We start from the raw sequence: 26,475 nt of genomic DNA, 5'->3' as shown, positions 1-26,475 counted from the left end.
GCTAAATTACTTCAAATGCTGTACATGTTTTACTGTTTACAGCAACTGCTAGAGTGATCCAAGGGAAGGATTTTGATGAATTGTCATCTGTATGTCTGAAGTTAAAAAAACTACTCTATGTTTAAAAAGATGTCCACCTTTCCGTAACTTGTGATTTCCTTAGTGGGCAGGACATCCTGAATTTCTTTACAGTACTTGCTAATAATGCTTCTTTCACCCCAAATACAATATTCTTAAATTCAGCTGAAGTGTCTGGCAGTCTTTGCAATAGCACATCCCTGCTCCATGTCATCATCTGTCATCCTGCTCTCCTTTTAGATCAACAAGAACTGTAAGAATGCTGCAATAAAACAGCTCCTTCAGGCTGAAAGTGCCTCCTTGAAGCACCTTTCTGTTACCCCCATTAAAATCTGCCAATTTGTTCACCAGCCTGATTCAGGAATAACAGTTGAAGACTGCTAACAAATCTCATGATTTCAAGAAAACTCACTCTGCAGCGAAAAAGTAAAAACTGTGCCTCCAATGAATATTGTACTCACATCCACAGAGGCAAAAGCAAGACTTCTGGTGGAGACGTGTCCAGCTTTAGCCAGTACGTTTCAAGAAAAATTAAGAGTGGCAAAGTAACCTCCCAGGAGTGACCAGTATACAGAGAAGATCTGATTCTGAAGAGAGATTTGGGCAGTTGGAATTGTTTACTCTAATGAGGAGAAGGCTGATTGGGAAGCATGACAGCAGTATGTAAACATGGTGTGTCAGAAAATTAAAATAACCTGATCTGCTTGTCCACATGGGACAGGATTACACCAAAAAGGCCTAAAGTTCACCAAAATATGCCCACTAGAGATGAGGAAGGGCTGGTGAAGGCTCAGAAACAGACTGCTTGAGGCAGGTGAGAAACTCTCACACTGGAGGTATGTAAGGCCACTTAAAAGTTCTGTGAAGGATTTTGTAGTTTACCCTGTGCTGGGGGGGAATGGGGAATGGATTGTATGGGGCCCTCCAGGGTCCCCTCCAGCCTAATTCCTGGGAGATTCTGTTCTGAGATGGCTGTGCTGTGGTTGGCACTTAGGGGACAGAACAGATCCTTGCTCCAAGGGCAGTGGAGGAGTTCCTGATGGGATGTTCCCTTCAGACCTGCTGTGAGGTCAGGCTGAAGCTTGGTGCTCAGATTCACCTCCTTCCCTCACTGCTTTCTCACTCAGAACCAGAAATGTTCACTTTCTAGGAGATCTGATCACCAGCATCCTTCCCAAAGTTAAACTCAGAGCTCCCTTTTGAAATTCAGCTTTGTTCTAGATTTTCCAGTGCACCTTTGAAAAGAGGGAACATGTCCCACACCTGGTCATTTTCTTTGTGCTTACGAGCTGTGATGTCAAGATGTAAACTACTGTAAAGTGTGGAGCAGACATAATTTCTGTGCTAACTCTCCTTTCTGTTGCAAAGTCTTTGCCTTTTTTTCCAATCTCTTTGCTGCCTCTACGTTCTTCCCCTTTCTGAGTCAACCTGTTTCTATCAGAGACAGCTTTTACCCACCTCCTTTCTGTTGGACTCTCTCTCATTCCACAAAGTCCCTCCTTTGCTGGTTGCTTTTCTGCAACCTTTCTGCTTGTTGCTGGACACTGACTCCTTCACCCATTCCTATTCATTTACTCATTCCTGAGCCCAGCATTTACTACCCTGTTCTGTGCCATCTTTATCTCTGTTAGTTATGGTATAATCTAATACTTCCTGGTATGAGAGATTGATTTATATAATCCAGACCAGACCTTGAGAAAAAAATGCAATAAAGTGTTAATAATAACTGTAACGTGTAGCAGATTACCAGCCCTGGCACAGAATGGTCTGGGTTAAACAGAATCACAGAAGTATGGAACAGTTGAGACTGGATGGGCTGCTGGAGTTTGTCTAGTCCAAGCCCCAAATCTCAGCAGGCTTATGTTTAGTCTTTGTGATGTCTCCTGCAATACTGGGGTTTGAGAATAGAGTTTTGATTATAGTTTTCTACAGTCAGTTTTGATCTAAAAGGGTACATTGAAGTACCCTTTAGTTTAGCTGACTTGGGAGCTAGAGCAAGGATTACCTGCAAATAAAATTAATGAAAAAGAATAATGGTAATGAGCTGAGAACAGAAGTTCAGGTAAATTTGGTGATGCATAATGAGATAATGCTTTATGATGGTGCATAATAAGATAAAGCAGAAAAAACATAGCAAATTATGGTAGGCATAAAGAAATCTCTCTCTTCTGTCAGCCTGGCATTCAACTGTGAAAGAATTTCTGAGAGACTTCAGAAGTTTAACACAAATGCAACCCTAAAATAATTCCTATTAGGAGCTTCATTTGAAACAACATCATGCACACACATGATCTTTTTCATATTCATATTCATGTGAATAATAACTTGATGTTTGCTTATATATAGAGAGAGAGAAAGAACACCTTGTATCTCTCCAGCTAACACCTTTTCAGCACAAGGGAGATTTGGCAGATGAAATGAGTATTTGGATTGTTCTGTAGCTCTTGCATAACAAGTCCTTCCATGGGCCTTGCAGGACTGCCCTGGTGACTGCAGCACCTCTTTGGTGGCAGATATAAGGGCAGGGATGGAGTCTTGTTGGAAAATGTCCCACGGGTGAAAGTGTGGCTTTCCCTCAGGCAGAGATTAGGGAAATAAAAACTAAATATCTGGATATTGTCCATTTCCAACCAATCTGCTGCCACCTGGGGCCATGGGCTGGGACATCCCTGGGAACTGTCTTGCCTCACCTTGGTCAGTTAGTCCTGACTAACACACAAATATCTGAGTCTTCACAATGTTATAAAAATCAGGAGCTTTGTCTGGGGGTAAATCAATTCATTTTTGGACAATCCTTCAGTCATATGGACTATTATTGTACTATCACAAGGACAGCAGAAAAACATGCTAAAATTTTAGCAAACCTTTCATTTTAGAAACAAATGGAAGGGTAGTGACTCGTTGGTTAGTTTTAAGCTGTACAGGCAAAGGGTGCTTGGCCCCAGTAGATTATGGGCCTAAGCAATGTAATTCCCCTCACTGTTTTGGAGTGAGTAACTCACCTTCATTTGGTTTGCCTTCTGTTTTTCCTCCTTCAGCCATTTTCTGTAAGAGCCTACCTTTACCAGGAAGGAAATGTGTAGCCCACAATGGCATTTTAGGAAGAGCTTTAACAGTGTCCTGTGATGGTTTTACTGCTGAGAGGACCAGTAAGCTGCTGTTAGATGCTTCAGGTGCAGGCAGGAAACAGGGTTTCTTGAAGTTACTGTGTTCTACAATGTCCTATCCTGTAGCTGGGAACTTAAAGCATTTTTGACAGCTGGGTCTCCATGGAAATAAGTACAAAAAGACTCCAGCTATTTTAGGAACATAAAATAAAGGATGCCGGAAGGTTACAGATAGACACTGCATCTGGGGGAAATCAGTACATTTTTGGACAATTCATACCCTTCAGTTCATGTCTTCTACTCATCCTGCCTGTACTAACTGAACTGGACAACAGCAGAGAAGGCAGAGAAATGTGCCTGCTCTGGCAAGAGTCACAGGTCCAGGATGGAAGAGAAAGCAGAACCTTGTGCTCAGTCCTAGTTTCATGTGGTTTGAGGCCCGGGCCAGTAAAACCAATAGATATCATCTTAAAAGCTTTGTGACAGAAATCAAAACCAAACCAAAACAAACATAAGCACAGACTAATTTGTTAAATCCAGTTTCCTAATATTCACATCTGGCAAGCTCCCACAGTTGGTGTTACCAACTCTACCATCTCAAGGACAGCCAGTCTTGCCATAAAGACAAGTACTGTGCAGTGTCCCACCTCTGCTCCACTCCATGTCTAAGCTGTTCACCTGAGAAGTCTCTCATCTGCAGAGGCTTCAGAAAGCTCTTTACAGAGCCTTCCTTTGAACATGATCCACTTGCAAAAATCTTGGTGGCATTTGTCATCATTCCATCATAACTCAGACTGTCTTTGGAACCCCAGATGGGTAAGTAATGCATTTTTATCAGGGGAATAATGATCTATTTTTTTTCTGCTGGAAACTTGGCAGAGAGCTTCTCTTCTCCCCCAGCAGCACACTTTTCTAAAGGAGAGGTCAAATAAAGTACCTGGATGGGTTCTTTCGGTTTTTAGTAAGTCCATTGCTCTCAAACTCTGCTCATCTGCAAATCTGTGCCCAATTTAACCAGCATTCCCAATCAGAAGAATGTTTACACAAAAAGCTATACTTGCTTTATATCAAGTTTTAGTTTGTAAGCTTTGGAGAACATACTTTCTTTTCTACAGCTTAGCAAGTCAGTGGATAAACACAGAAAATCTGAGCCTTTCTTATTGAGAAGTTAAAAATTTTTTGTAGAGAGCCTGTCACATCTCCATCTCCACACACACAAGAACACCTCCCAGAATTACCAGGCACTGATCTAACTCTCCACATCAGACAGAAAGCTCACCTGCTCCAGGGAGCTTTTACTCTGTGGCCATACAAGTTCTTCTGCAACCTGGAAAAGTGAAATGCTCCCCAGGGCCAGGAAAATACCACAGCCACTGAACTCTGGGGATTACAGAGAGGGCTCTGCTGAATAAAGCCAGGGGAATGTAAGCTCGTGGTCTGCCTTGCTGATTTGTAGGTTAGAGAGCCAGGTGCTTCAGTAATGACGCCTTGAAACTCCAACCTGCATGGCAGAAAAACATCTCCTTTTAAAAGACTTTTGCCTTACAGTTTGTCCTCTTCCACACATTCTCACATGGCCTCTTCTGCTCCAGTAGAATTACTGTACATGTTCTACACTCATACAATTAGTAACTGCACCTGCTAACAGGGGCTATAATTTTCAAGCCAGTTGTATCCACAGAGGGTGTGTGCACACAGACAATTGTGTCCTCAGTTGTCTTTGGTGTATCTTTCCTGCTCTCCTCCTTGTTTCTTCTGGGCAGGGACTACTGTCACTAAATGAGCTGGTGTAACACTCAACTAAAGCTGCACCGTGTGGCAGGCAGTTTTAAATTTTCAGTAAAGAATGGTCAGAAAACTATTTTATTATTTTTTAAGTAATCAACATGGAAACAGTAGCCATGATTAAGTCACAACAGGCATAACCCGGTTGTAACCACAGAATTAACACTTTACATGAACACAACAGAACTGACAAGTGTGTTAACATCATTCAGTCACTGAGCACACGTGTACAGTAAGGTCAGCATTAATCTGTTAGGAATGCTACACAATCAGCTGGCCAGTGTCCTTCCAAAGCAGAGTGCTTGCTGTCAGACAGGCCGGGGGGACTCCGGAGCTGCACTCCGAGGCTGCCCCTGGGCCCTGCTTCTCCTCCCCTCCCGCAGCTCTGGTTTCCCTCTGTTAGTTGGGGTATTAAAGCCCGACCCGCTGGAAGGAGGAGGAGCCGCGGTGCCTCACCCGCTGCGTTACCTGAGCGCGGCAGACAGAGCAAAGCTGGCTCTGCTGACAGTGTGGGACCCTCATCAGTAGCTGCTACTCAGACTCTTTTCCCTCCCCTAATTCCTTGCTCCATGGACAGGACATGCTTTTGGAGCTGTACCGCTTTCAAGATGCTTTCTTTTACATATCACTCTTTAATAGGAATCCTGTAACAAAATAGAAATCTTGCTTTTGTAGAAAGGGGTTCTCTAAATCCACCCCTCCCATCTCCTAGTCCTTACACACCGTACCTTCCTCTTTTTCAAAACACTTACTAATGTATGTACTTGGCCACTGCTTCTTAATGGAAGTACCAAAGTGACACTCAAAAGGGTAACTTGCACTTGGTATTGTGCTCCTGGCTCCTCTTGATCTGAGCAACATAGGATAAACTTCTCAGCTAGAACATTTTCATAATGACAGGGAGGGATCCACCCTCAAAAATAAAAATCCTCAGTCTTTTTAGAACCAGACCAGAGGAGATGAGTGAACAAAGCAGCAATCTCCATCGTTCTTCCCATCAGGATTCTTCCTGGGATGCCGGCTGCTGTGTCATGTTCACTGTAGAGACAAAAGAAGACATCAGCTTGTCTACTGTCAATTCTACAAGTTTTGATGGAGAAGTCAAAAAACATCCTACAGCTCGCTCAAGTGGGCTTTTGCTCCCAAACACACTTACTAAAGCCTCCCCTGCTCCTTCTCATCTAGCTCATGGTGTTCTGGTGAAAAAAAACAACAAAGACAACCAGACCAAATCAAACCACAACAAAAAACCCCATCAGCCCAGAAAAGTATATGTGTGATTATTTCTGTAGAGGTTCCAGGAATGTTTTCGGACACTGCTGTTCTAAGTTGCTAAGTATTTACCACTAACTACTTTTAATCATCTTTTTATTAGTTACAGCAAGGCAAATCTATTGCCAGTACTGTGGGTTTGCACTGTCAGGCCAGGTCTGGGCGTTCTCAGGAACGATGCAGGGTGCCCCAAACAAGCCATAACAAGGCACGGACTACTTGCATTCCTCTTGTGGCCACCAAGCTTAAACAGTTCAAAACCAGTTAAAAATTCATGCAAAGCTAAGGCCATAGTTTCACAACACGCCCTCTTCTGCAGCAATAGCTTTACGATGCTCCCTGGCAACCCCTTGGGTTTGTGGGACAGTGCTCTGAGCTGGGACAGGAAACATGGAGCAAGGACTCAGGAACTAAGCCAGTACTACTCTAGTCATGTTCTGCAGTGACCCCACAGCCTAATGCACCTTCCAGCCTGCCTTATTCCCATGAGGAACACACCGGTGTAGTTGTCCTGCCCAGGGGTGCCTCCTCTGCCCGGTGCTTCCCGGAGTGCGGCAGCTCTGAGCTGTCCCGATAATCTCGGCCCTTGGAGTTCTGCATGTCCAGCACCGCCCGGCTCTTCGAGGGAAGGGGCGGCTTGCTCTGCTGTCCCTGGGTGCTCAGGCTGACTTCAGCCCTCAATGGCTTCACTAGTTTCTTGAGCTGGGCCGAGTTTTCCAGTGGTGTTGTCGCCTTCAGTTTGCCTTGGCTCTTCTCACCTGTATTCTTTTCTTCCGCCTGGCCGGAGCAGGTGTAGGACCGGAATCGCTGTGTGGGGACCAGGAAAGGTGGGGATGGCTGTTTGCCAGGGGTCTTGCTGCCCTCAGGCTCCTGTGGCTTTGTGAGATGACAGCTCTGCTCAGGCAGTGGCAGCTGCTCTTTCCGCAAGGCCTTGGGGTATTCCTGCTCTTTCTTGGGAGGCACCTTGCCCTTGGAGCCCATGGAGCCATACAGAGGGTTCTCAAACATCTCCGGCCTTTGCTGTCCCTCCTCCAGAAGCACAGGCTCTGCTGTGGATTTCCCCAGTTCAGGTGGCCTGCAGTCATCAAAACAGCATGTAAGGGAGACTTGTAAAGAGCAGGCAAGAGATACTGACTGAGTTAGAGACAAAATGAATAGCAAATGAGCCTGATAAAATTAAACTGTGTAAAGGGGTAACAGGAAAACAATTAAACTCAGGGAGAGAGAACAGAATTGTGCATTGTTTTTAATCATTAGGAACATGACAGCAGAGAGCAGATATGCATGGCCCTGTATAAACTCCCTGCTAGACTACAGTCCTGTCAAAATGATACTTGGCTTCTCTTTAAACAGAGATAAGCCACTGAGCCAGACTGTGCCAAGTGCTTTGATGGCTTTGTGACACACACAAATCTGAATTTGAATATTAATAAGAATCTTCAGATCTGTCGGACAGGATGGCTGTCTGGAGGCTTAACGTAAGAGCTCATATCATCCTGTAACATTTTACAACTAGGTCAATCTCTTGCTACCAACGCAGCATGGTATTCCTAAGGAAGGGATAAATCTCCTTACTGCACCCAAATGCACACTAGAGGAGTAAGAGCTCTATCCTCTAGGGTGAGACAACTCCTGTGTGTTCACAGTGGAGCCCCCTGAGCAGCAGCTCAGCCTGGAATGAGAGCACAGCTGGGACACAGTGGGACGCGGCAGATCTGGGGGTTTCTGCGATGCCCTGGTGTGGCAAGGCTTTAATCTGGAGAGCCACCACAGGGCTTAAAAAATCAGCCACAGTATCACTGAGCAGAGGAGAATAGGGGTGAGTGGCACGTGTTCTTTGGGTGCCTTCAGGTGAGTTGTGTTCCTGGCTTCCAGCTGTGTTCACTAGTCAGTGCAGGCAGGAGCAGAGCTGAGAGCATGGATGGAGCACTGCAGGGTTTGAACTGCAGGGTGCCACATCCATTTACAGTGAGCTCCAGCCCAGGCTCTGAGAGCAGCTGTCGCTGTCAAAAGGAGGTCTGGAACGAGGACACAGATTGCACACAGGCACTGGGGTGAAGCTGCCTCATCACTTTACTAAGTTGGGTAGGGATGAGATATTTTCAGTTGCCAGGTGGAAATTCTGCATCAAGGCTTGTGATAGATGCAGCACATGGATTCTGGCTTCTTAGCAAGCTGGATGTTTGTATAGTAGTGCAAGTGGAAATTCAGTGAAAGTACTTCACATATGACACTTGAAGGAGCTCTCCTTCCTATCCAGGGGAAAGATCTATGCCACACTCTCCCCTTTTCTCTTTTGTTATTACAGTCAACTCTGTAATCTTCTCCTTTTCTCTTGACAGAGAATTAAACCTCTGTCAGGCTGAGAGAGCTGGGGTTGTTCAATCTGAAGAAAAGAAGACTCTGGAGAGATCTTATTGTGGCCTTCAAATGCCCAAAGGGGACTTACAGAGCAACTGTTTACACAGGCAGATAGTAACAGGACAAGGGGGAGCAGTTTTAGTAAACTAAAAGAGGAGAGATTTAGATTAGATTTGGGGAAGAAGCTCTTTACTAAGAGGGTGATGAGGCCTTGGCACAGGTTGCCCAGAGCAGCTGTGGCTGCCCCATCCCTGGAAGTGTTCAAGGCCAGGCTGGACAGGGCTTGGAGCAACCTGGGCTAGTGGCAGGTGTCCCTGGCCGTGGCAAGGGGTGGGACAAGACAGCCTCTCAGGTCCCTTCAACCCAAACCATTCTATGATTCTAAGATTCTATTGTTTAGTTGTAAGTTTAACTTATATATTTTTGGCTTTCCTTTCATAAAGGTCTGAGGAACTACTACACTTGTTTTCTTTGAGTATGAGATGTCTGCACTTGTGACCTTTACTTATCTTTTTCTAATTCTAGAGATAAAATATGGAAAGAATATGCTGAAGGCTGAACTCTTCATACAGATAATGAAACAGTGACAGTGTAGAACAGGAGAGAGGGGCCCAGCCCCAGTGCAACGCTCAAAGACTCACAGGTACTCTTGACTCCGACTACAAATGCTTCTGTTTGCTGTGGGCTGGAGGGATGGCTTTGGGGAGAGAGGTGACAAGGAGGGTGATGTGGAGGATGAGGGACTCTGTCCCATCAGGGAGGTGGTCTCTTTGGGCTGCTGCTCATAGTTCCAGAGAGAAGGTGGCTGGTCTGCTGAAGGTGTCTGCTTAAGCTGGCAGGTTGCAGAGGGCTGCTGAGAGAAGGGAGCCATCCCCAGGTAGTTGGGGTTGCTGATGTCTGTGGGGGTGGAGTTGCTAAAGACAAGAAATATTGTTAGGGAGGTACATGCACAGATACACTTGGGTTTTTGTCTCCCTGCCAGCTACAAAGGAGTTAGTGCCCACTGACTGCTTAGATTCAATACCACCTACTTTTTTTTGTCACTTGCTTCAGAATCAGAGAATAAGTGGGAGTCCTGTTAGTGCCTCCCTCCCCTGGGTCACCAGAGAGGAAGCAGCTGGGTCAAGGCCACCTCCCCCAACCCCAAAATAGTTCCTCTGGCTGTGGCAGACACTTCCTTTTCCAGGCTGCAGAGAGCATTCAGCTTCTGCAGCCACATCCAGGGGCTTTCACGGGTTTCTGAGCCCAGCAGGAACTGCCTGCAAAGAAGAGCCCCTGTGAAAACGGAGTGAAAGGACAGCCTTGCCCCGACTCATCCTATGACTCTTGGAAAAAGGAAAAGACAGGCAGTTTGAGCACAGGTTGCCACCCCAGGCTGGCAGAGGTAAAGCAGCAAGGTTACCGTAGGATATCCTCCTTTCCTGCGGTGTCTGCAGAAGGAGAAGCACTCCCCCAGTAGCGAGCCACGGCTGCTGCCTCTCTGGCCATCAGATGAGTAGATTTTGACTTTCTGTTGGAAATAAAAGGGCCCTTTCTAAGTGGGGTTCAGGGACCTGGTCTGGCTAATGCATTCTCAGCTTCTGAAGCTTTGGGCACAGAAGCACTGACCAGCCCTGAGCAGAGAGCCACAGAGCAGCTTCCCAGTGCTCACCACACCCGTTAATGCTGCTCCCACGGCAAGCCCAGCTTGGCCTTTATTGAGCCAACCATTTTTCTGGTACTGACTTACCCTCTTGCCCTTTACCTGTTAGTCTGATCCCACTCTTTGTTAGGCTCTAAATTGCTGATGTTCCTTGTTTTCTGCCCAGCAATTTCATCACGTTCAATCTTGACAAAATCTGGAGGAAAGGAAAGGCATAAGAGTGTTTTGGCAGCTTCAGAGTCTGCCCAAGTTTTGTGCATTAAGGCATCTCTCTTTGTCCATCAGAATGATGCACAGTTTTAAACTGTTGTTGCTGTTATGTTTTCAACTGCCCACAAATACATGTAATTCTTGTTGATATAGGAAGAAATGTGTATCTTGAAATACAAAGGTTTGTGATCCTTTAGCTAAGGAACTGCTCCTTCAGAGCCTCACTCATCACCTTCTCATATAGCCACTACAAGTGGAAGTTAGATATCCCAATTCAATGAAACCAGTATTAGTGACAGACAGGGGGCTCTCTCAGTCTGCCAAATTTACTTGAATGATGAAAAAAAGATACCCAAATCGAATTGCTCTGTCTCTCTGAAAGAGTACAGGTATCCTCCTGAGAACTAACAATACTCACAGCTCTTTTCAGTCAGCATCAAAGGGACTTGCCTCTTTGGGACTATAAGCACTGCAGGGGTAATTTTCACCTCCTTGACAGTTATCAGAAATCTTTCGAGGTGAATACTCTCTAGGGTGAGCATTGCAGAGATGATGACATTCCTTACCATACAGCTTCTCTCTCTGTTTCCCTTGTGATGTTTGCAACTTGATTTCACCTTGGAAGACTCCTGTTTTCTCTCCATGGTGTGTCAGCACAGTGTGGATAGGAGCTAAGGATTCTGTTGCTTCTATTCTCAGGGCAATGCAGCCTTCCCCTAAAAGACAACAAGGAGACAATGAGCCTGAGATTGAGGAAAAAAAGCACTGAAATCTCTTGTGTCATCTACTATCACTGTGCTGCAATTACTGGAGAGAACCTGCTTTGGATCACAGCAAGGAGTGTATTGTCTCCTGAGAAATCAGGGGCATTCATTTAACTTCAAATATGTGTGAAAGATTTGGGCACTGGAGATACCTGTGGGTGACTGCAGTGTTCTGAGCTTCCATTCCTGGTAAGGAAAACACGAGCCTGTGGCTGCTATTTCAGTTAATGGGATTTCAGCAAAGAGCCTTCTGTGGACAAGGACTGCAGTCTCTGGCTGCTGAGAATTTGGAAGCCAGCAGCACTGCCAAATCCTTTTCTGTAGCCAGGAGAAATGCCTCAAGTAAGTGCAAGTGAAACAGGATTTGAATATTCTGAATAAACCCATTTAACCAGACTGACTCCTGATTTAATTCCTGTACTTTCTTTTTAAGCCACTGCTCTTTTAGAGCTGGTAAAGCTCACACAGGTTGTTGCTTCATATTTCTCTAATCATAATTACCTCACAAACTATTGTCCACAGTGTATTTTTGTGTATGTTGAGTTCTAAGTCAGAAGTCAGAGTATCATAGGTGTTCTGAAAGAGTTACTTCTGTTCTCTCCCACTCTTTCAGTGGTTTGGAAGAATCTAAGTAGATTTTGACTCATCCAGAACTTCAGAGCTAAGCACTTACCATAAGATTCATCACTGTCTGATGACTTAATGCTGATCAGGATGTGTTGATCCAGTAGGTATTCCGGGTCTGAAATAATTGGGGTCAGCTGCAAAGACAAGTTAAGGTGGGTCAATACAATAGATGGGCTACAGGAGCACAGTTCTTCCCGTGCCTCAGTCCCAAATGAGGACAAAGCTGCTGGATAAACCCTTGAGGATATCATGTCACCTCCAGGATCAGCCTCTTTGCTGGTGTTTGGACATCTGTGGGAGAAGGCTGCACACTCTTGCTCCCAGCACAGCAGATGGGACGCTGCAAATCTAACACTCATGGGATGAACTGCAGTTTTCTCATGCAGTGCAGGCCTGAAAATTGCTCAGGGAAGAAGGGATCTGGACTCTGATTACAGTCTGTTCCCAAAAATCTGTTTGGCTGTTGTTACAATCACTTATTGAAGAGCCTTTCCCTAAGCTCTCAGTGTAATGCACTCTTTCCAAAATCAGCACATTTTCTTTTGGGGCTATTTAGAAGGGTACTGACAGGAACATTTGCTCCAAATCCAGGAGCTTCTGTAGTTCTTCCAGCTCCCACCATGCCAAGAAATGGAGACTAGCTCTGATCTCAAGGACAGGACTTGTGTCTGACACTGACACACAGAACACTGCTTCTGGCCATCGATGCTCTTTTTAACATAGGTAAAAAATATGTAATCAACCCTTCTAAAAAATACCAAGAGAAAACTTTGTCTGACCAGGCAAAAAACTCCAGGGCAGAGCTATCCTTTAAGATGTTTTATTTTCCATCTAAAACTAAAAAAAAAAAAAAAAAGGGGGGGCCTACTTAAAACACTTGTCAGCATAGTTACACTCAATAAACAGGTGAGAAAAAAGTCATGTTCCTGAATGGCATAATCATGCCAGCAAAATTCCTGGTAGAGATGTAAGTCCTTTCCTGCTTATAACATGCTCTGTTTAGCTTAAGCCCATTCTGCATTCTTACAGTCTCTTTGAGTCTAAACAAGACCACAACCACATTCCTGCACAAAATGTTTATATATATGTTGCTTATGGGATGAAGGTGGAAGGCTTCTCTTCCATATGGATATGGGAGGATAGTCCCAGTCTACCTTTGGAAGTGCATCGACGAACTTTACCACGAGCTCCCCTTCATTCCCATCCTCATTTTCTCCTTCCTGGCTCTTTACAAAACCTGCAAAGGCACAAGAAAGGAGTTTACCAGAAGAGAGACAGCAAGAATGGGGCTACAAATCCTTTTCACATGCCACGCTCCAAAAGGCCTACAGTTATTTTCCCACTTGGACACAGATTTTAAAATTATTAAGAAGCTTAAAGCCTTAGCTTCGGTGAATGTTTACACAGTAAATTTACAAGTGATTTTACTGGAGCATTGTTAAATGGTTTAATTTTACAGTTAAACTTGGCACTGAACAGCTGAGTGCATCCATGGACTGGAGGATAAGAACATGACAGGTCTTCCTACGCCACTCAAGATAGCACACTTTTGAAATTCTAATTTAAGATTCGTAATACACTGTTTCCATAGAAATTTATGCAAATTTTGATACAGCCAAAAAATAATCTTTTATGGAACTGTCTCTTCCACCGCGCTCTGACACGCGATAATGTGCTGAAGCAAACACCACAGCACACTGTCCCACTTACAGAAGCAGCCCTGGGATGGGGGTTTAAAAAACCCCAGCAAGGGCAGGGAGGCTCGTGTTACATAAACAGCTGAGACTCAGCCCCGCAGCACAGGGCCAGGGAGGGAAACCTGCAGCACTGGGAGGACACAGTCCCACTTACACAGGCAAACCACTTGCTTTCCTTTCACTTTTAGCTGATGCTCTGACTTATTCTTTGTTAAACCACGGTAATTCAATTATTTAAAATTATCTTTATTAGCATAATGCAGGTGCATTATTTTGGAAGCACCTGATTTTGCAGCAGGCACAATCAGACATTTAATCAATCACGTTTTCTAAGTAGAGATTTTCTATGTGATGAGCAAGAACAGCACGTGTCTCTCTTCAAGAAGGAAACAGTCAGATTGCCAAAGAAGATGGAAGAATTGGTGAAAGGCAATTGGATTACAGCTCCCTTGGCTGTGGGGTTTGGATTGTATGGCTGACAGTATGGGCTGACTTGTAAACTACAACAAATCTTTAGGACATCCCTTTTTTGCACTGGAACAAGTGATCCACACAGCTATTTTTTTAGATCAAAGCAAGAAGAAGGGGAACTAATCCAAACAAGCAGAAAACTTTGACAGAAGTAATAAGGATGAGCAAAGCCATACTTTCTAAGCAGCTAGAATGAAACTCAATGTAGAACTTGGTCTGGGACTTGGTCTTCAGAGTGGCACAGCAGTGCAGGAACTCTATCTCCCCTTGGGAATCTGTGTACTTGGAGTCTAGGAAAGAGGAAGGAGATAAAGAGAGGGCATTTTAAAGTGGACTCTTTAAGACTCATCTTTTTCTTTCTGCATATACAAAGCACTACATTTTGTATCCCAAGGTGAAGATGGCACACTGGCACCCAACCTGACTGACCGTTCTTGGAGACAAACTGTGAGGTAACTCCCACTTCAAAGGTGGCAAAGACAGGACTGTGGTCACTGGTCATGATGTCAGTGGTGCAGCCTGCCAGCGAGAAAGGGAGGATAGTTACTGCCCTGCTCCAGGGAGATCTCTGCCACAGAAATACTGGGTGGGAATCTTCCAGAAAACCTCACAGTCACTGTGGTAACTGTCTCTAGTCAAAGGTATTTCTTTACATAATCCCATGTCAGTATGCAGGAAGGTAACTCTTCTGTCAGAACACAGAAAGATTTGATTAATGGACCCAGTTTTACCATATCATTTTGCAAGCGACTGTCAGTGGTGGATTTCCCCAGCACAAAAATCCTTTGCAGGCTTCCCGGTTGCCTCTGCAACAGGCACAGCTAATTAAAGCTCTAATGTGGCAGGAAATTACACAAGAATACGCTGGTGCTACTTCAGTGCTACAGAGCAACTCCTGGCCTAAGTTAACAGTGAGTGAGCAGGGCCTGATTTACCCTAAGCACACACTGAGATCCAGCAAGCCCAGTCTTTCTACAGGTGCATATTTGACCACACACCCCAGCATCATGGCTTGGTGATCAGATCAGTCCACCTGATCCCCTGAGAGAGCCCTCTTCTCAATCCCATGAATAGGAAACCATCAACATCATACTCAGATGCTCAGTCCTACATATAGCCACTGACATTTCAGCAACTGGTATCTGAGTCTTTTTTTAAACAGGTCTTGTGGGCTTTCTCTCTTCCCTGCACTGCACTTCTGTGATGCTTCTCAGCAGGAAAGGGAACAGGCTCTTGGTACCACACAGTCCTTCTGGCATATGATTGGATAGAAGAAAGAGGTTTGCAGCTCCAGCCTCTGCAGACTGGACTGTGCACACAGGGTCTGCCCTGCTGGCACCACCAAGTGAGGAGTTCCTGGTGGTAACTGCACAGGAAAAGTGGTGGTTGTTGCCAGGAAATATTTGGTGTAAAGTGATCCTACAGCATGGCCTAGAGCTGGACAGCTGCAGCTGTTCGAGTGGTGTTCTGCACGTAAAAGAATAACAGAATTAATTCTCAACACTGGAAGGTTACAGGCAGAGAGATTTGGCTCTCCACTGCCTGGTTTAACATCAGGTCCCTCTATGCTGAGTGCCTGGCAGTGCAGGGAGATCCTGCAGACTCTGCTCTGAATCATTTCCGTTTCAGACTGATTGCCTTGCTATCTGCAATCTGTTATCTACCCACCATAGGACTGACACACAACGTGCACCATGGGGTAGGATTTCCAGAGCACTCGATCACACCAGGATGGCAAATTGTACTTCATCTGCAAAAAAACCGAAACGATGTCAAGAAGAGGGGAAAGGACTAGTTCACAAAAGGACAGGAAATTCGCTCCCCCAAGCACCATATATTTGTGTCAAGTCTGTTTGTTTGTATTGACTCCTTTCGAAACCTTACAAGGGCAGGAAATGCAGAGATTGGTTTAGGAAATTTTCTTCTGTCGGAGGTACTTTCCCTGCTCTGCCATGTACCTCAGAAGGGAACTCAGGTTTCACCTACCCCTGTAGCCTTTTGCTTGGTGTAAGCGTACTTCTCCCGGCTGCCTCTCTCAAAGCGGTAGGTTGGAGCAAATGTGATTTCTTCTTCCTCTGGAACAGGGAGAGCTCTGTCACAGCCTGGCCCGTGGGCAACCCTCCTCTGGGCAGGACAGCCACTGCCCCTGTGCACCCGCCCCACATCAGGGCTGGCAGAGAGAGTTGGTGGGAGTGGGAGAGAACCTGCCAGCAAAGCCAAAACCTCACCGAACTGCAGGAACACCTTTTGGTCTTTCCTCTCAAGGAGAAGCTGGTCGAAAGCCAGCAGCTCCGGATACTGCTGCTGCCTGATCTTCTGGATAATATTCTCTGCTTCCTGCCAACAGGGAAACAGCAGAGCTGCAGATGATGCAAAACCTTCTTATAAATACTCCCTTCTCTGGTGAACTGGCAAATGCTCTTGAGCTGTTTCACAGAGCTGTACCCCTGCCACTTCCCCACCTTTCCCTTCATGGAGAGGCCTCACTCTTTGCTGCATGGATGAACATTTGTCTATCAAAACAGGCATCAAAATGCCCACACATCCCCTGCATAAGCACACACACAACCACATGCACATCAACACCAGGCTTGCTGTTGTCTCCCACCTACTGAAACGGATCCAGTATTTATGATGCCTTGCCTGTTCCTGAAGGCCTGCTCTGAGCCATTCCAAGCTCATCAAACAGAGTAGAAAGGCAGATGCTTGTTCACAGTGGGAAGGGAAGTTGGGAGGTCTGGGGAAGCGAGGCTGCCTGAAGCAGCAAAGTGTGCCAGATGGCATTCCTGGGTCCATTAATCCTTGGAGAGGGCAAAGGGGATTTCCTTACTTTCCCTCAACTGGCACCACACTCATGCCCTGGGGATCCCTTCTGTCTCCTCTCTTTTTGCCACGTTGCCCTAGGCTGGACAAAGACAGAGCTGCTCTGGCAGCACAGGGAGCTGCCCCTGCAGGGGTCAGGGCCCCCCCTCACCGCCGGGGGCTGCTCCACGCGGTAGTTCAGGTCCCCCAGCCAGAACAGGTGAGTGAAGCGATGAGTGATGTTGAACGGACTCAGTTTCTTGTCTCCCAGTGTCAGGAAGCGCAGGATGTTCGTGTAGTTCTGGTTGCGTCTGTCAAGACAAGAAACATCTGCCTGACACACTAAATTGCCATGCAATTCCCCAGTGCCTGGGTTGGCAGGGGCTGCTGCTTTCCCAGGCAGGAACCGATTCAACTCGACAGCTCGAGAGGAGCACGTCAGAAACAGAACTTGCCACCCCAGCCACGTGCTGCTCCTCAGACCAGGGAATGTGCTCCTAAAGCCACTTTTTCTGCCTCCCAGGGCTCTCTCTTTCCAAGCTACATGTCCTAGAAACCCAGCATTAGATGGTTGCCTTCAGATTTCACCTGCAAATGAATAACTAGATTTTGGCAGTTATTCCAGACCCTGGAGAACTCTTCCATAAGAGTTAACTCCATCAGTGGCAAAGACCCTGTGCAGAAATCCCACACCATCTGTGTTCTGCACTGGTCAAGATGGCAAAGCCAATATCTTCATTTCAAGTCCTCTTTGCTTTCAAAACCAGTCCTTCCAACAGCTCTGGCTCCTCCCAGTGTGGGCACAGATCTCCCACTGTTGTCAGGAGCTTTGCCTTCCAGTCCTGTGCAGAACCCACCTAGACCAGAAACATTCCTTTCACAGCTGGGTATAGAGAATCAGCCACCATGGAGATATTCCTGTGCTACACACGCCTCCCTCTCGGCATTCCTGACAGCTCTGCCTGGCAGGACCTTTCTCAGCTGTTCCCCAGGGCACAGCACAGCTCCTGTGCTCACAGCACTGCCTACAGTGAGGAGGCAGACAGTCCCCTTCAGTACATTATTCTGGGATGGGAGAAACCTTCCCACATCTCTCCAAGACATCGTAGATCTGGGAACTGTTTTCCTTGTTCACTGGGCTTGCATAGCAGGTCATGCAAGTGTTGTGTGAGACATTTACACTCAGCTCTGAAATCATTTTGCTGGCTGTTTTCCCTGCACCCAGGGCCACATAGCAGAAGTCCCTTGTTCAAATGCCTTCCCAGGAGACATTAACAATTCTTTTATGGTCAGGAAGACATGTTTGTGTCTGTCTAGTGAGCCCCCCCCTTCCAAACACGGCCCAGAGAATTTCACCCTGGGTCAACAGCCATTTTTTAAAGGGGAGGACGTATCTTACCTGTGTTTCTTTTCACTTCCAGAAGTCAAATGGCTGTTAACAAACCCAAAGGAGGTTCCATTAAACATGAATGACACCCCCACCGCTCCTTTATTACCTGGAAAAAGATAAACCAAAAATGTCAAGAAATCAATCCACCTCCAGACTGAGTCTAGCAAAGATAATAATGCACCAAACGTCTTAAGTGAAGTGGAGGATGGAGAAGAGAAATAACTTGACTTAATCAGCACAGAAAGAATTAGTACATGCAGAGAAAGAATTAGTACGTGCACCACAGATTGTGGCAACAAATTTATTAAGGATGCTAAAATAACTTAGTTGAAAGAAAAGAAGTGCATTTTCCCAATGAAACCCAAGAAAGAGCAACCCAATAGCCAGTCAAATGTGTTTGCTGGGAATATAAATATATATGTGTGTGCTATGTACACACACAAATAGATTTCCTCTCTTACAGAGTAAGAGGTAATCAGTGCTATTGGGATACAACTTTAGGACCACTGGTGCCACATAAATTTTGTCCCAGGAGCCTTGTGGAGGAAGAGCTGTTCCATGTCAAGGAACATTTGGCACAGACAGATCCCAGATCCCTGGATGGGACCAGGGCTGCTCCTCACCCAGGGTGTTTGCGATGCCCGTCTTCACGTTGTCTGTGCAGATGTGGCTGATGCGGTTCTCGTGTTCTGGCTTGGCCAGTACCACTATCCTGATGTTCCAGAGGGTATGGATAGCTATCTGCAGGGATGGGAAGGTTAGAGGTTACACTTCTGCACATCCCTGCAGAGGTGCAGTATAGCTGCAGCCTTCCAACTCCTTCTGTAGTCCTTCTCCTACACAGATTTTCTTCCTGTGCTCAGGATATGTTTGCAGTCATTTTAATCAAAGGTGGGAGGAAGGACCTCGCTATTTTCTAGTGCTTTTTTCTAGTTGAACTTTGGATTACCTTGCTTGCACAAGATAGTTTCCTAATCACCATGAGAGTTAGAAGTCCTATGGCTTTCCAGATATGCTTAGATTTGTTTCTTGACATCACTGAAACTCATGAATGTCCAAACCTGGTCTTATTAAGTTTCAGTTTATTTCATGACTGTGGCTGTGTACCTTGAAAGTGCAATAGCCTAGGGCAAGATCTTGGCTACAGCTGGCTCAGGAGGTTTTACAGTATCCTCCTTTTTTAAGGTCAAAATAACAGCACCACCTGAGTCAAGTTCTCAGCATCTGCCCTTGCTGCCAGCCTGGCAGGGTCCCTGCTTTGCCAGTGGGGGGTCACTGTCCATAGCAATGCACCCATCTGGCCAGCTCCAGGGGAGGATCTCCACACAGTCAGTTCACTCTCCCTCATCCAAATGCAATGAGGGAAGGGGAGGAGATGTAGGCAAAATCCCACTTATTCCTATTTCTTTTATTTGAACAACATGTACTCTCCTCATGTGCCCAAGTTACGTGCAATAACTGGAATAACTCCTCACCACTTTGAAGCTGATACTGGTGATTTCCTGCAGAGATTGTCTCAGTGTCTCCAGCCATTCCTTCTCCCCTTGGGGATCCTCCTGGGTGCCAATCACATAGATGTCATGAGGAATGTAGTCAGCAGTGTCGTCACGGGTCTTCCCCTGCCCCTTGGAGAGGAACCAGGAGGTGATCTTCTTTGGGGGAGGTGCTGCACCTTTTATTAACAAATCCAACGCCAAAGGAAATCAGAGTGTGTCCTGTCAAACCCAGGATGCAGATAACACGTGGGGACAGAAATGACAGCCTTCACATTGACTCCACCACACATCAGTTCCGTATCACACTCTTCTAAGATGACAAAGATGTTATCCCCACCTGAGTCACCAATGAAGGAGTGACTCTGCTTTGGCCACTTTGCTCTACTTCATCAGCTTACCAAAGCCAAGGCTAGCCAAGGGTAAAGGCAGGGAGCTGTACTCCTCCTGGCCTGCCACTGCCTTCACCTCACTTCTTAAGCATGACCAAGCAAAGACAGCTCAGCTCACAACAGCTGAACCAGACTTTTCTCCCAAAATGGGAAAAAGAACTTAAATCCCACTGTCCTCACACCTTGTCCCCTTCTCTAAATATTGCAGAGCCTCAGCTCTCTTCCCAGGCTGGACATGAACCATCCTAGTCAGGGTCAGAGCAGCTGACAGGCAGGTGGTGGAGCTGCTCCTGTCCTGTCTGCAAGGTGGAGGATGATGTACACTGCTGTGCCAGCTTTGTGCCAGCCACAGTTCCCTGGCACTGGAAGAATCCTCCAGTACCCATCAGGGACAACCTCATGGTCCTTTGACTGGAGCCACGAGAAGTGTCAAACCACATGCAGGAATAAGTCTGGATCTCAGCTCTTGCCCTGTGCCAGTGAGACAGCCCTGGTGTGCAGACCTGCCACGGAACACACACAGTGTCTGGAGCTCACCCCGGCAGCTGAGCACACATTTTGGCAAGTGTCTGAAGGAACACCCGTGTCAGAAGAGAGCCCATACCCATATTCCAGGTCCCAATGAAGATGGTGATCATATCAGGCTCTGGTTGCTCTGAGTGTTTATTCTTCATCTGTTGCAGAAGCTGACAGAACCCTTCTCTCTTCTAGACAGGGAGGAGCAGAGACAATTAATGAGATGCTTAACTCCTCCAACACAACCTCCTGACAAACTAGCTGAACCAGGAAATTCCCAGCACACTTGAAGGGCAGATTGTTCCTCCACCATCCTGAAACCTTCCAAGAGGATGTCTTTCCTGTGGTGCTTTTTTAGGCACTTAGCCTGTGCATTGCTCTAACAAGTGCTGAGCTGGTCAGAAGTCTCTTCTTCCCTCTTGTTTGTCTGTATGAGCCTTTTTGCAGCTGCCATCACAGAGTTCTTGCCTCTCCTCACTGTCCTCCTGCCCCAGTGACAGCCCCGAGTATGGCTCTCCAGTACCTCCCTTTACACACACCTGTTCATTTTCTGAACGTTTCCAGAACAAAGGAGAAAATTATTTTTTGCAAAGCCAAGCACCATCCTTCAGCAGCTCCTCTTTCTGCCAAGGAATGCCCCATGTGCCACTCCCCCCAGGTACCTGCTCCAGGCTGGCAGGAAGGGAGCACCGTGTAAGTACCTTGGAATCAGAAAAAACATATTCCTTCCGCTGTGTTTTTTCTTTTTCTGTTTCCAGCACAATCACCAGTTTGTTTGGGAGCTTCTGGGACTTGATAAGCTGCAAGACTGAACAGAGGCTGGGTGTCATGAGCTGCAGCCATTGAGAGGAAGATCCCCCCAGAACAAGCAGGCTCGGGATTTACGTGGTCTCTTGTGACTGGGACCCACTTTGCTCCACAGATCTGCATTTTAATGTGGCTTAATCCTGCTCTCTATAGGAACAGATTTGGACTCAAAGGGAAAGGACCTCCAAAGCTCATTCTACCTGGAGATCTTGCCCATCTCAAGCCCTGCAGCCTGAAGTGAAGCCCTGGCTTCCTGCAGGCAATCCTGTATTCTGAGCCAGCCTACATATATTCCTTCCCCATCTGCGAAAGAGGATGCAAAACCTCATTTGGTGGTAAAGGTGATTTCTCCCCATCTAAAACAGCAGCTAAGTAACTATGAACACCAGGTGGAAAAAGCCATATATGAAAGCTCATCTTTTCAGTCGCTGCCAGCAACAGGTTGATTTTCTAGCAGCAGAGAGCCCAAGGGCATTGTTTACTCTCTGATAAATCTGTTTGGCTCAGTCTCAGTGGGCTGCCTGTCCAGAAACACAACAGAAAAAAAAAAGGGAAGTTGTTTGAATTGGGCCTTCACAGACCAAGCTGGCATTGCTCATCAGGGCACATACTGATTTACATACAAAAAAAATCAAGGGAAATTCAGTGAAAAATGTTACTGAAACTGAGTGTTTGGCTTTTTACCATCAAAAATCATCAGAGAAGTCAGTATGTTCCTGCAGAATGTCTTTCTTCAAGTGACATTGCTTTTCAGTAGAAAAATGGGTCCATTGCAACCAGCTCTGTGGGGAATCTTCTACCAAAACCTGCTCCCCTGTAGTCCTAGTGTCTTCATTTAGACCAGAAAGCAGGGCCTAAAACAATTTGTGAAAGCTGGTTATCCCAGTCACGACTCCCTGGTCTCTGTCTAGCCTGACTAGAGCCTTGTACAACACCCAGGACCTAGCAGAAATCCCTGCCCTCTGGGCCAAGCCTTGTCCCAAGTGGAGCCAAAGGGAACCCCTCCCCATCATCCTGGAGACCCAGAGTCTAGTCCAGCATTTGTGACCTTAAGCATCTTACTTTTCTTGTGGGTATAAAACTTGTCTTCTGGACCATCCTTAGATCTCTTGATAATCAGTTTTCCCATTTCCACATCAACCTTGAGTTGTATTTTTGAGAAAATCCCTAGGGAGTCAGCTTTCACCTATTGGAAGACAGAGAGGTTTCTTGTGAGCGATCTATGCTTCAGTAACACTTATTACAAATGCAACATTCCCCTGAATTCCTGGACACATATCATTATGCCAATCTCACTAGACATCTCTTAAGCTTTTGCATGGTGCTAAACAGCATCCAAGAATAGCTGTTATCTCTGTGGCAGCACAGCAAAGTTCCCAGGAACTGAGATGCCAACATAAATCTGTGTTACTGTCCTTCCACATTATGATCAGCATCATTAAAGAAGTACATTTACCTCAAAAGTGACAGGGGGAATAAGGGAGCGCCGGTGTGTTGAATCAGGACCTTCAATCAACAGTGTTTTCACCTGTAAAAGAATTTATGTGTAATTTATTGCATTTGGTGATTCTGCATTACATTGACAGCGATGAGATCAGAGTAATCTAATCTTAGTGTAGCAGAGGACTGCACTGATGATGAACAAGAAACATAACTAGAGGCAAAAGATGACAGAAAGACAACATAAAACAGCTTTAGAACTCTACCTTTTCTTCAATAGAAGACAGCAAAGAAATCAGCTGGTTGAGTTTCAATACAATATTGACTGGACTTGCTTCACCAAGCATCTGAAACCACAGCACAATAACAAAAAGAAAAAGAGAGGTGGATGATTTCCAAATCCCTGGAGCATGGCCTGGAGTGCAGCCCCAGGAACACCCCACACACAGAGCAAGGAGCACCACCTGTACCTCTGCCACAATGACCTGTAATGGGCAGCACAAGAGCATGGAGTGTGGCTGAACATGCAGAAGTATGGGAGCATAGAAGGACAAATCCAAAAGCCTTTTCCATAAGTTAGAGGCAGCTGGCCATGCAAGGGGGTCACCTTGCTGCTGGGGGGCAGGTTTGCATGACCAGCTCTGGGGCTCAACATACAGAAGTCCTGGACTTTTGGCTTTCTAGCAGGGAGAGGAAGGTCATGGGGACTTAAGTGGGTTTGGGAGAAGGAAGGATTTGGCAGTGAAACATCCTGGAGTGAAGTTTATGGAAAAAGAAGTGTGCAGTCCCAGCCCACAAGCTGAGGGAGGGTGGGGAGGTGGAGTCCTCAGGCAGCTGGTGGTACTTTCCTCTGGGGCAGAAAGGGGGGCAGGCATAAGGGGCTATGTGGGATATGTGTCACTGTGTGCCCCCTGCACTGCAGCCAGGCACTGAGGAGAACAGAAGTGGCACCTGTTCCCCCAGCCCCTCCCTGCTCCAGCCACACTGGCCCCTCCTCCCCTCCCACCCGCCAGCCCCCTTACCTGGGAGCGCTGGTGGACACCGGGGTGCAGCTGCTGCTCAAACACCTTCTGGATGGATTCCAGGGATGGCAGAGTCCTAGAGGCCTCACTGGGGACAGAGACACGGCAGAGGTCTGAGGCTCTGGCTCTAAGGGTCCCTGGGTTGGTGAGCACTGGGACAAAGCTGCACAGCAGAGACTGTGGGCACACGGTCACACTGGGCCTGCCCTCGCCACGTGCCCTCCGAGCTGCTGGGAGGGTGATGGGAGCATTTCCCAGCTGCTGCAGTGACACTGCCAACGAGGCAGGTGACTCAGGCAGTGACTTTGCCTTGCTTGGCCACACTGGCTGTTCCTTGGGGTTTGTTCTGGAGATGCTAACTTTCTCCCCAAAAAGATACCCCAGACTTGGCCAAACCTGAGGACACAGTGTAAAACCAGCATCAACCCAACTATGCCAGCTCACAGATCAAAGTGCACTCAAATGTCTCACAGCCCAGTGCAGTTTGGTGCCTCTGAACACTGCAGGGGTGGGAGCAGCTCAGCTCAACACAGGTCTTGTGTAGCTGCTGAGGCTGACACAGGCTGCTGGGGACAGTGCTGGGGACAGTGCTGGGGACAGCGTGCAAAGAGGAAATTAATTCTTAGATGTTTCATCTCCCATGACAAAGAGGGGCCGAGCCCAGCAGGAGGGTGGAAGGGCCAGCCTTTCATCCTGAGCAGAGCCCTGGGTAACAATGAGGTTCCCTGAGCAGTTCCCCGTTAGATTGCACAGGATGCTCATTTGTCAAACGCTGCGTGTGAGTTTGGCACAGGAGCTGCGGCGATAATGAGGAGACTCATCAGGGAAAGAGCAGCCAGGGAGCACAGGTCAGCAGGAAGGCAATGCTGGGGAGCAGTGCTGGCATGCTTGCATTGTGTCTAGTCAACGCTGGATATTAATGATTTCCCTCACTTTCCTACATCTGAATGGACTGGATTTTATGCCCTGTTTGCTGGGGAAAGTGCTCCAAAGTGAAAGTATCGCTGTCTGGAGATCAGATATTTGTCTAGGTGTTGAACCATGGATGATTAGTGGCCTAAATTAAGCATTCATGTGTGAAATTTCAGTCTGAAAGAACCATGGGGCGCAAAGAAGTACAAGGCACTTGTAGGAGTCTGGTTCTGCTAATCTTAGTCCTCCAACACCACTATTCAGCTCTGGATCCCCTAGGGCCAGTGTCACTGCAAAGGCCTTTGGCCCCAAACCCAAGACTTCCACTGATTTCTGCAGCCATGGAACCAGGCCCCAGGAGACTGCATGCAGTTGCAGGAGCACTGGGCCAAGTTCAGTCTGGGAAGAATGAAAGGATATTTACTGTGACCAAAAGTGCAGGCCTGTCTCTCGAAAACACACAGCAGGAGCTGTTTGAAGCAACTCAGAAGTGATTTCTCATGGGAAAACTGCCCTCTGCTTACAGTGCAACCTGTAGGGTAAGTATGATGAGGAGGAAGAGCATCTGAAGGCATTCAAACTCACCAAAACCACAGGGTGGTTTTAATGGCACTTGTAACTCCTTTCGTTTTCTTTTCTTGACAGTATAAACACATTTAGTGATCTTTGTTGAAGTGTCAGAAGCCACATGCAGTGGCACAAGTGCTGGTGTCACAAGTGCTTGAAAAACTGCCTTAAAAGCTCTCTGTGCAAATTATCCAGTGAGGGAGAATAAACAAGAACATGCAGAGCAGCAATTGATGACCAAATGATGGCTTTGGACAGTAGCAGATTGAATAGGTCACTATTGGTGTTTTTCGCTTAAAGCTGAACAAATCCATTCACATGAGCAGTCCCCACTCTCCATGAGTCAGCTGTCCAGCTGCTGGAGGATTCCCCTGGCCAAGGAACTCCTTGTATGCCAATTGCTTTTAGCACCAAATGGCTCTCAAAGGTACCCATCAGCCTTACGAGTCTCTTTTGTTCCATTTTCGGTACAAGAGTGGCTGCTCCGTTGCCCCCAGGCTCTGAGAAGGAGATATGCCATGGCTGTCCTGACCCCTTGGCCACAGCTAGCTCTAGGAGGTAGCAGCAGCTTGCAGCAGAGTTAAACCAGCTTTCCCAGTCTCTGATGCACACTGGGGTCCAGTCCTTGCTTAACTCACCAGGGATTAAAGAGCTCACAAACTTCACACTCTGGTCTGCTGTGGCCCAGCTGTGCTTGAGCTCCTTGGTCAGAAAAGGGTCCTGCACCTGCTCGTGGATAACACCCAAACTGCAAAGGGCATAGTTATAGGATGTCACTTCACAAGGTCCAGTCCCCAAAACTCCTACAGAAAATCTGGGAATGTAAAAAGTGCCCTGGCAGTTGAAGGAATTACAGACCTGTTGCACCTCCTTCCTTACCATTCCACATGCATTTATGAGGAGTAGGGTTGTGAAACCCAGATAAGCTGAAGCAGAATAAGAAGCTGGAAATGGATGAATCCAGCCATCCTCAGAACAGCAGCACTGGAGGTGTTTCAGTAACACAAGACTCTCACTTGTGAGTTCATTTGAGTTTAGTTTCCATTGTTCAGGTTTATTCTTAGCCAGCCACCTGGCTCTCCCCTTCTGTGGGGGAGAGCAGCAAAACCCCCAGGCAGGG

The 26,475-nt window shown here is 46.7% G+C and overlaps 1 protein-coding gene across 3 annotated transcripts in view; it reads right to left on the bottom strand.

Moving 5' to 3' along the window:
• Nucleotides 1–5,030: 5,030 nt before the first annotated feature.
• INPP5D (inositol polyphosphate-5-phosphatase D) overlaps nucleotides 5,031–26,475 on the bottom strand; it is an 86,386-nt gene continuing 64,941 nt past the window's right edge. For 2 of the 3 annotated variants that reach the window (XM_051782370.1, XM_051782371.1), the window contains exons 7-28: nucleotides 23,877–23,964; nucleotides 23,121–23,201; nucleotides 22,871–22,942; nucleotides 22,477–22,600; nucleotides 21,309–21,415; nucleotides 20,696–20,798; nucleotides 19,682–19,878; nucleotides 18,830–18,947; nucleotides 18,216–18,312; nucleotides 16,989–17,127; nucleotides 16,243–16,351; nucleotides 16,001–16,089; nucleotides 15,683–15,764; nucleotides 14,444–14,533; nucleotides 14,191–14,304; nucleotides 13,001–13,083; nucleotides 11,893–11,980; nucleotides 11,022–11,171; nucleotides 10,348–10,441; nucleotides 10,006–10,113; nucleotides 9,245–9,517; nucleotides 6,720–7,317 (exon numbers count right to left, since the gene is read on the bottom strand). In XM_051782370.1, the coding sequence (XP_051638330.1) occupies nucleotides 6,720–7,317; nucleotides 9,245–9,517; nucleotides 10,006–10,113; nucleotides 10,348–10,441; nucleotides 11,022–11,171; nucleotides 11,893–11,980; nucleotides 13,001–13,083; nucleotides 14,191–14,304; nucleotides 14,444–14,533; nucleotides 15,683–15,764; nucleotides 16,001–16,089; nucleotides 16,243–16,351; nucleotides 16,989–17,127; nucleotides 18,216–18,312; nucleotides 18,830–18,947; nucleotides 19,682–19,878; nucleotides 20,696–20,798; nucleotides 21,309–21,415; nucleotides 22,477–22,600; nucleotides 22,871–22,942; nucleotides 23,121–23,201; nucleotides 23,877–23,964 (3,004 nt within the window). Of the gene's footprint in view, nucleotides 6,009–6,719; nucleotides 7,318–9,244; nucleotides 9,518–10,005; nucleotides 10,114–10,347; nucleotides 10,442–11,021; nucleotides 11,172–11,892; nucleotides 11,981–13,000; nucleotides 13,084–14,190; nucleotides 14,305–14,434; nucleotides 14,534–15,682; nucleotides 15,765–16,000; nucleotides 16,090–16,242; nucleotides 16,352–16,988; nucleotides 17,128–18,215; nucleotides 18,313–18,829; nucleotides 18,948–19,681; nucleotides 19,879–20,695; nucleotides 20,799–21,308; nucleotides 21,416–22,476; nucleotides 22,601–22,870; nucleotides 22,943–23,120; nucleotides 23,202–23,876; nucleotides 23,965–26,475 lie in introns of those variants that run through there. The other variant, XM_051782372.1, reaches the window with a different exon arrangement.

Source organism: Manacus candei, unplaced genomic scaffold (genome assembly GCF_025592945.1).
Source record: "Manacus candei isolate 608988 ecotype Guabito, Panama unplaced genomic scaffold, ASM2559294v1 h1tg000015l, whole genome shotgun sequence".
In the NCBI taxonomy this organism is placed as follows: Eukaryota; Metazoa; Chordata; class Aves; order Passeriformes; family Pipridae; genus Manacus; species Manacus candei.
The sequence above is the reverse complement of the archived record's forward strand: the minus strand, read 5'-3'. Positions and strand labels throughout refer to the sequence as shown.